Raw genomic sequence first — 10,320 nt, forward strand, 5'->3', positions numbered from 1 at the left:
TGTTATAAGCTATAATATTTGAATCAAGTGTTAAGCTTCTTTGAATGGACCTAGATCTAATGTCAACTATAGGAAATGAGATAGAAAATAACTAGGAGAGGAGGGGAGAAACAACTACTTCCAAGCTTCAAACTTAAAAAACCCTTAAACCTAAAAACTGTTATTTATGATTATATTGAATCAACCATGCATAAAAAAATTCACAATGTTTAGTACAAGGATTTTTAGTGAGGGAACCCTCTAAAGGAAAAAACCTAAGTGGGTCTGAAACCTACAATAAGAATATACCTTATTAGAAGTGTACACACAATGAGGCACATTGTCTAGAGCTATCTTCTAAATTATAGGAGTGCTAGAAACCTATAAAAATATCACTTCTTTACAAGATCACTACAATGATCAATTCTTGACTAAAATAGAGATTTATGACTTGTATAATGATATCTATCCCATGCTTGCATAAGTTTCAATGAAATACACTTAGATCTCTATCAAATCCTCTCTACCACCTTATCAAATCCTCTCTACCACCTTCAAATGACGAGCAATTCAACCTACAATACATTTGTCCACTTTCCCATCAACCCTAGCATGATTACCATCCAACTTCTATAGTGAAATGTACTAATTCTAACAACCAATTGCTTTAGATATTAAAAAATATAAATTTATTTTCCAATTCCCACAATGAAGCAAACAATTTATACTTTGCTCGTTAATTTAGAAAATAAATCTACCAATCTTAACATTTCATAAAAATTTCAATCACTCTAAACATTAATGGGATATTATTTTTCTTATTTCAAACATATACTAACCAAAATTATAGATTCCGGGCTTCAATACCCCCAAAATCCCAATCTCAAGCACTGGTCGCAACAGCTTTGTCAGATGACGTCACGACTGCACGAGTGCATGAACTACTCTGCCTGTGCAGAAAGTGCTGGGGCCTGCACTTGATCAGTTCCTCGACGACGAGCTATTATGATATGCTATTTTAAACCTAATCTTCAACATTTGAGGAAAAAAAAAAGAGAGACAAATTCCAGTGACTCACAGGTCTATGTTTTGTATCTCTTATTAACTACACAGAAGTTGAGGCCATCCCTGAATACATAAAACAAAGAGATCATTACAGATAAAATCATGGATATTTTGTTGTATTCCAAAGCTACAATCATGAATTCCAAATTCATACTTTTGAACTCATGGCCTGCTGATCATACTGATAGATAATATTATACATATCTCAAGCAAATAAGAAGAGAAAAAATTACGGTGTATGTAAAAAATACACACAAGAAATGATATTCTTATATTGAAAAACAATATAGTTCCTACTCTCAATGTCCTATTGCAGATTCCAGCTAGAAACTAACGTGCTATTATAGAGGATTGGCATAAAATTGATACTGGGCTTTTCTGGTTTTCCATTGCAGTGTCCTTGATTGAGATTTCTAAGCTCTTCTACAATGGACGATATAGTTCCTTTTTGCTTTTGTTACCTCATATGTGTATTACATGGCAGTTTCCATATTGCTCTCAACCTGTGAAACTGTTGCTAGTTTAAGTGGGATAACTGGCAGACAGTTTATGAACCAATGCCATTAATGCAGATTGTGAAACATTGGCATGTGAATGCTGTTGTTCTTCTATGGGTTGAAGGACTTGGTTTATCTGAATCTTGTGCTGCTGGTGGTTTCCTTCAAGATCTATGAGGCCTCCTTCTTTCTCTCTTCTGTCAAACCCATTGAAAAATATGTGGTGTTGTTGAGCCTGTGACCTTTTTGAATTATCCTTATCTAGACCATCCATGTTGAATCTTCTACTATGGGTGTTTTTAATAAGAGAAAACTCATCAACAGATCTTGGCTTCAAGGCAGCTGCTTGATTCTCCATTGTATCAATGAAATTATTGTTCCATTTCATTTTCTTCTGAGCTAGCAACTCCATTGATTCACTTGCAGTACTAGTTATTGGTATTGATACTTGGCTGGGTGAAGGAATCATGGCTAACAGTTCTGACTCCTGGTTGCTAACTTGTACTTCATTGGATTTTCTTTGAAGATCATCCTTATTTGTTAAGGTCCCTGAATTGGAATTATGATTTTGGAGGTTATTTTCAAACTTGGCATGTCCAGGAGACAGGAGAAGCCCTTTCTTATACAATGTGTCCAATTGGTGGAAATAGGGACATGTCTTTGTGTTCAGTGGTCGCTTTTTAAAGCTACCTTTGGTTTTCCTGAAGTATTTGTTGATATTCTCCCATTTTTCTTTGCATCTCTTTGCACTTCTTTTGAAACCCATGATTGCCATTGCTGATGAGATTTCTTCCCATAATGTTACCTTAGGTCCTGATTCCTTGAACCTTTGTTCCATCTCACTTCTCAATTGAATCAGAGCATATACTTCAGACTTTGGCCATCTCTTACAACGTGGGTCACTGGATTCCCTAACATCTATGCACTTTTCATCTTCTTGAACATTAAGAGCTGTTGATTTTGCCATTACCTGAGGATCCAGCTTAAAATTTTCACCTGTAAACTTGTTCAAGAATGAAATAATTGCTTTCTCCCTACTTGATTGAATAGCATGCTCCTGTGCACGTTGCTCAGTTTGCCTGTTTAATCTAGCCATTTCTTGTCTCTTCCAAGATTCTTCCCTTTTCAACCTTTCATCATCTCTTTTCTCTATTGCTTCCAGTAATTTCTGCTGCAAAGTCTCCTGGTGTTCCAATACTTGTTGTACCATGTTCTCAAGGAATGCTTTTGTACTACCCATTTGCTGCTTCCTCTTTCTCTGTTTCATGTTAACATGTTCATCCGAATTGGGTTCTCCCAATTCTTTTCCTGAAGTGCCATCAGATGACATATTTTGTCTATTATTGTAACCTGTTCCGGAAGAGCTTTGCAGGGTTGTTTTTGGTGCTTGTCTAGCAATTTCCTCTATCTGTACAGAAGTAGAGTTACCAGGATTATTTTTGTTGTAGATTATATTTTCATTACTAGCAATACCATTGATATGATTGTCAATACCACTGTGTTTGGCTGAAATTCCAGCATGAAGAGCTTCAAGCTCACTGCAAAATCTATAGGCTTTCCCATCCTGTCTATTGATTCTTCCGTCCTTGGTCTTCTTGTAGTATTTGTTCACATTCTCGAATTTCTCCTTGCATTTCTTTGCGCTTCTGTAGAATCCGAGCTCTGCAAGCTTTCTGCACATCAATGACGTTAAAATGCCTATTATGAGCCAAGCATAAACAACAGAAGATTTCATGCAGGTGAAACCCTAAAATCAATTTTATTTTTCATACTAAAAGCTCGTAATTCAGGAGACAAGGATGACAAGAGAAATAATGGTTCACCTAAAATTTTCATTTAATCTAGAACAAAATATTATAATTCATTCTCTTCAGTTTATTTTATTCCCATGATAGATCATTGATCATAAAATAATTGATGAAAACTTGTTTATCTATTGTCAAAATTTGATATCATTTTCGAAGCGTATGGCTTTATAAAATCTCCAGAGTCCAAAGCATTAGTCATATGGTTACTTTGGTATATAGGAGGTGTTTACATCATTCAAAGAAGCAATAATGATATAGCTAAACTGGGCTATAGGCAATTTACATGAATGGGATGCCTAGTTTTGTTGAACATCTATGGTCAAAACATGCCAAAAGAATTTCCGTTTCTTCTTGCAATACTGCAATGGACCGAGCAAGATAAAGTATCAGCTCTAGCAATTTCAATTTATGGGTTAGAGAAATTGTTTCTTCCAGTCCATATAGAACCTACACTATCATACTTTAAGTCTTGATCTTACTAGCAGAAACCTGTCACTATAGATGTGAATGAAAGCATGATATAGGTAACTTCAGCAGTGGAATCAAAGAATGGCTGATGAAAATTACTATAAACAAGAAACCATTACTAAGAAATCAATCATTTAGACACTAGAATTTTAATTAGGAAAACAAGTCCACCAAAAATGAAGATGTAGAACAGGTAGAAATATTGCATTATAGGGGTGATGCACTGAACTAGAACATGAACCTATATGAAAAAAAAAAAAAAATTTTGTAAGACTTAATCCATAGACAGCCTGTTGAAATTTAACTATTTGAGATCTAGAGAAAATCGTTACAAGGGTTATTAAATCCATTAACATATTCTCTTCAAATTAAGTATTTGAGATCTATATAAAATCATTGCAAGGGTTAAATCCACAAACATAACCTCTTGAAATAAGTGTTTGAGATCTATAGATTAATTACCGGGAGACTGATTCCCACACTGGTCCTTTCACAGTTGAATCCTTCAAATTGGCATCCATGTCAGCACGAATTCTCAAGAGTGCAAGAGTTTCTTCCCTCGGCCATCTGTTGGCCTCTGAATTTTTGTCACCGCGATCTCCAACTGCATTAACATCCTCATCCGTACATCCTTCTTGAGCCACATGAACCTTCTGTTTTATATTAGCATTAGAAGGATTGGGATTTTCTAATGGATCAAAAGCTTGAAAACCTTGTTGCTGGATCACCTGCTTTGCTTGTGAGGGAAAATTTCCATGTGGGTTATTAAGGCTGCCAAACATGAGAGAAGGGATATGAACAACTCCTCTGCCTGCAACAACAAATTGTTGAATCTGATCTGGTGCAGAACCATGATACTCCATACCGGATTGCATATTTACCTTTGTTTCTCCGGTTTAATCCACCATCTACAGTTAAAAGGCCATGGCACAATTCCTTTTACTGCCTTCCATTATGGGAAGTTGACAGTAGGAATATTGGAGAACTTGGGAATCAAAGTGGAGACTTTGAAGGAACTCAAAAACCAGGAAAACAAAGAGAAAGAGACAATTATCTCAGGATGAAAACAACCATATACTTCAAAAAAACAAACAAACTATAATGATCATGAATCACAGGAAGGAGCTCCATATACTTCAGCAGCGGCATAAGAAATAAGATGTCCCTCTTAATGGAGTTTAATACTGGATAGAGACAACTGCCAGAGGATAATGGTCAGAATATGTTTTTTTCATTAATCTACATAAAACCTCAAGTGAGGTCATCTACTGTTTGATTCATCCCCTCCCAAAAGAAAATGTTTTAGCTTAACTGTTAGAAATATTCTTTACCCTTTCAAAGCAAACCAAGGTCCAAGATGTTTATACATGTGTTATGTTCGCCAGCAGGACAAGTTAGAATTGAAAACTTCTTAATAAGGCAAGAACCCATTTATTATTATTATTCTGTCCATTCCACTCAAGCTATAACAATACATAATGCACATTCCAAATATGCCTATAGAGTATCACTGTAGACTGTACACGGTAAAGGGACCTACCAGCTATCGCCAACTTTAACTAAGGTTAAATAGGTCAAGACTTAGAAAGATGTATTTATATTCATTCTATGTATTTTGATTTTAATCAGGGTTACCAAAGTTTTGAATGGAGATTCAAATTTGTGACCATCATTCAGAAAATTAAGAGTAAAACTTTTAATCATTTGAATTTTTTCTAAAAGATTACATAGGAATTATATTATTATCTATTTAAAATAAATCAGATTATTTTTGGACTGACTTTAATAAACGTGTTTTGAAATTTTAGTTCTTTAAAAAGATTGTCTAATATGAAAGGAAGCTTTGCAGATATACAAAATATTGATTCTTTTATTTTGTTTTTAATGGATGTCCTCTGCGAAATATTTGTATCTAGCACAAGTCTTACAGCTGAACACTATCCACACATACCTTTTCTCTGTTAGGCTCTTTAAGAAGCTTTCAACTTCACCGGTAGACAAAGGGCCCATCTACCATTCTTTATTTCAAGAAAACAAAATTTTATAAAATCTTTTTTATTATTTAATAAAAGTCTAAATAACGATATTTTGAAATTTTAAGATCTTTAAGTAGATTGAATGATTGTTTGGACAGAAAACAAAAATGATACAAATGAATTTGATTTTTCAAGATTTTATTTCACATAATGAAATGCAGCCTTCACATATCCTACCAAACAACTATTCTTTCATTTTAAGAAAACAAAATCTTTTAATTTTTTATATATTTCTAAGCATAAATATATTAACAAACATGATTTGAAATTTTAGTTGTCTCAATAAATTGGATTATCAACTTAAAAAGTAACTTGCACAAAGCCCAACAAATATTGATTACAGGAGAACGAATCCCTGTCAAACTTTCTATTTCCATTCGGTAGGTTGAATGCATGAGCCCTAAATAATGTCACGCTGACGTCATACGAGTAGAGTTTTTCAAGTTTTTGAACTTACTATCTTTGGTTTTTACAAGACGCGTGGAAAACCTAAAATGATAAATTCCATGGAATCTTGATACAGTGTAATAGAAAACTCAAGGAACTTGTACGATACAAACAGCCGTGTGGGGACACAAGGAGCAATTGCACATATCGTCCACCTGGCCTTTCTTGTCTGGTGTATAAATATCTCTTTGACAGCTTCTCGACCAACCAAATATCCATTGAAAACGCTTTCATCTAGCCCACATTTTTGACCTCAGCAACTTATCACTTTCACATCTTCACCATGGACAGCATTTATATTCAGCAAGATGGCTCGGATTGTAAGCTGTAATATCATCTTTTACAGCATAAAATCTAAGGATCTTCATCCCTTGGGTAATATTATATGTATTCACGTCTCTATGAATAATTTTAAAGATGTCACTCAAATCTCCAGCTGGAGAGATATTTGTTTGGGCATGACACATGGCTGAAGACATGACCGACTGGATTGACCTACAACCATTATTCATCCTTTTTAGTTACACAGTCAAGATTTCAGACCTCAAAGCCGGCTCTAGATTTTGTCTTGCGCAGTAAAAGTTTACAAATCAGTTTCATAATCTTTTTTATTAGCATGTTTAAAAAATGATTTCCACTGCATGGAAAATACTAGATATTCATTTTTTTGTTCATGGAAGTTTCGGTGAATATTTTATTTCTATGGAAAATGGTTTGGACAAAATTGTTATTGGTGTGACAAATATTGTTTGAATTAAAAATTGGAAAAGAGAAGGAAAAGGACAGTGTTAGTTCCAATAAAAAATAAAAATAAAATAGAATAAGTCTCTTAACTTTCTGATTGAAATTCTAAAGTTAATAGTTTAGATTGATCAACAATTATTATTTATCTTTTATAGTTATTCAATTAAGATTCTAAAATCTAGAGTTGTTGGAGGTCATCTTATGAGTGTTGGTACAGATCATTTTTATAACGTGTTTCACAAATTCTTTCTAGTGTAGAAAAATGACTTGATATTTGATTGAAGAATGAAAATTAATATTTTCAACTGTTTATTAATTAGATATATTGTAGTTATTTATGATGTGGCTTAGTTGTCTACATTTAAGAATTTTAATGTCTTTATTCTTCTTATAACTTTTTCAATGAAATAATATGACTTTTACAAATTTTATGATTTTTTTTATAACTATATTAGATTTTTTATAGAATAACTTTTATTTATCTAATAAAAATATTATATAATTAAAACAATTGTATTGATTATTTTTAATATTTTAATATAAAAAAATTCTTCAATATTTTTATTAAAAACATAAAATCATTCTAAAAACCTTAATATTCAACAAGATAAAGTAGAATGTTTATTAAACTTTAATCATGTATATCTTTTCCATTGCCCCTTGATAACTGATAAATTTAATTTAATTGATAAATATTCTAGTTCTTAGGGAGCAGTACTTTAATTACATCGAAGAATTAAATCAGCCATCCTTTTAAACTATAATTATGAATCTATATGCATTTATCACATTACCATTACGCATTGAACGTGCACCTATTTATTCTTGCCAGTCTGCCAACTCTCTGGCAATATTGTTGCCCTTTACACAAGAGACCATTGTGTGTGATGTCACAATGATACTTTTTGGGTGCAAGGATTCAACAGATCTACATTGATTCCACTGCATCATTAATTTCGCGCTCAACAATCCTTCTCCTTTATGAAATGACATGCTTTGAAGAATTATCAGCTCTTTTTGATTTGGATGGTATATTTGATATAACATGTTTCAAACAATAGGACAACTTATGCCTCCTACTTCAAAAGAAAATTTAAGAAGGTTGTTAGAGTTCAATAGCATTTCTTCAAAAAAAATAATGGTCTTCTAATAAAACAAAAAGAACCCTATGCATGTGAGAAGCATGCCAAATCAACTACGAAGTTAGGGTTGACAGTAATGAACATTGAATGAGATGTCTTGTAGCCTCCGAATCATAATTCAGGACAGATAAATTGGAGCAATTTCAGTTGAACTCCAGCACCACATGCCACTCAGTATCCATCTGACTTGATCTTGTTAACAACTTGCTCTCTCTCATTTGTAGTATTATAACTTCAGTTTAATAGTAAGGACATTAAATATCTGAATATTTGTTTAATATTAAGTATATATTGGAAGCATAAATAATCTTATATAAATTAGAAAAAGTGTTTTTTTATATCTTAATAAATTTCTAGAAGTTATATAATTTCTTTGATGGTAATAATATGCTTAAGTTGGACATTGGCATCTTAATTTGGTGTTGATTAATATAACCTTTTCAATAGAATGTAAGATTGCACTCTATGATTATAGTAGAAGCCTTATCAATTATTTTGTGATTAATTTTGTTTTTCCTACAATATATCTAAAATCTTCATGAGTAGTATAATTTCTTTTATTTATTCAACATTATCTACTTCTTTCCTTTACATGAAATAGTTGTTGATTCAAATTGTGTAAAAGAACCTAATGCAAACTAGCGATCTTTTGTATCTCCAAAAAAATAATAATTAGTGTGCTCTTTTTTTGATAAACTAAAGGACACATCTTAAGTTAATATAAAACGAAAGTATAGATGTTTCTTGAACATGTGTTATACATCAAGTTGTAGTGTTCCCGTATATAATGAGACATAAAGCTACATCATTTTCACGCACATACATAAATGGTCTCAAGTACTACATGCAAGAAGAATAAATTAATAAAACACAACATTTGTCTCGGCTTGATGATTTTCATTTCTTCTACAAGCCATGAAAAAGTAAAATGAATTGTTAGCTATGTTTCATTTCTTTTGAAGTTGAAATATGTCTAGGGAGTATTGAAGATAAATTTGACATTATCTACTACTCCAACTTACATGAAAGAATAGCTGAATATAGTATGGAGGAGAACCTAATGTGTACTTGTATCTTGTATATACCTACTACAAAATAAAAATTAGCTTGCATTCAATGAGTTCGTATTATGTTTCTCCTGCAAAATTGAACATTGATAAAATACTCTAAAGATCATAGTTCGATTATTTGTAACAATCAATTATATGTATTATTTCAACATACAATAACATATAAGTTTTTATGTTACCATAAACATAGGGAGGCATGAAGCTACAACATTATCATATATGCTCAGGAAGAAATTTGTACATACATAAATGGTTCAAATTACTACATGCAAAAGGCTAAACTAAGGAAATGTAACATTTCTCCACTTATGTACCTTGGCATGAAGAGTGACAATCTAGTAAGGACCACTAAAATTAATAAGAATTTTATATGAATCTTTACTAGGAAAAAGGACACAAAATGCATGTTTTAATGTCAATTTATTGCTTATAACAGTAAATTGGTTCTACTATTAGATTTAACTAGTGATTTTGTGAATTCTATAAAAGGTGAGAAAGAACATAAAACAATCAATAGGAGCAAAGTATGCTTTAGAATTTAGTGATTAATTATTGGTCATTCTAATCTATTTTTAAAATAATAATAATAAAAAAATTATTTTAAATTGTTTTTTGAATTATTAATTTATATTATAATATTTCTAAAAGCATAACCATTTATTAGCTCTTTAATATATTTTAGTATTACAATAATTTTATTAATGCTATGCTATACTCTATGTATAATTTATATCCCTATTAAAAGGACATTCAAAACATAATTATAAACAAATTAATTCATAAATAATGTCATTATGTGTGTGTGTGTGTGTGTGTGTGTGTAATTGCAGGTAACTCATAAAATGTTTATGATCTTTATAAAGATATCAAATCTTAATACACATTATACATTTAATTCCATATCACATTAAATATATATATGTTATTATAAAAAGTAGAAAGAGGGTGTTAACCTATGGTACAACCAACATACACTAGATTTTTTAAAATGACATATTAACAACACCTAGTACCAGACATTAAATATATGTTACAACTCTATTACACAATAATATTATTCATTT

At 31.8% G+C, this 10,320-nt stretch overlaps 1 protein-coding gene across 1 annotated transcript; it reads right to left on the minus strand.

Annotated features, from left to right (window-relative positions):
- Positions 1–1,132: 1,132 nt before the first annotated feature.
- LOC149545807 (trihelix transcription factor GTL1-like) lies at positions 1,133–4,966 on the minus strand. The gene is made up of 2 exons (XM_089790851.1): positions 4,280–4,966; positions 1,133–3,214 (listed from the first exon to the last, which is right to left on the minus strand). Exons 1-2 carry the CDS (start codon positions 4,690–4,692, stop codon positions 1,567–1,569), a joined length of 2,061 nt encoding a protein of 686 aa, XP_089646977.1. The 5' UTR covers positions 4,693–4,966; the 3' UTR covers positions 1,133–1,566.
- Positions 4,967–10,320: the final 5,354 nt, after the last annotated feature.

This window comes from Cupressus sempervirens, chromosome 7, assembly GCF_028749045.1.
Source record: "Cupressus sempervirens isolate cs-2001-9-10 chromosome 7, ASM2874904v1, whole genome shotgun sequence".
NCBI lineage: Eukaryota > Viridiplantae > Streptophyta > Pinopsida > Cupressales > Cupressaceae > Cupressus > Cupressus sempervirens.

Coding starts and splice junctions, on each gene's coding strand:
- LOC149545807 (XM_089790851.1), bottom strand. CDS start 4,692: ATGCAATCCGGTATGGAGTATCATGGTTCTGCACCAGATCAGATTCAA. Junction 3,215..4,279: donor GTGTGGGAATCAGTCTCCCG/GTAATTAATCTA, acceptor ATTGATGTGCAG/AAAGCTTGCAGAGCTCGGAT.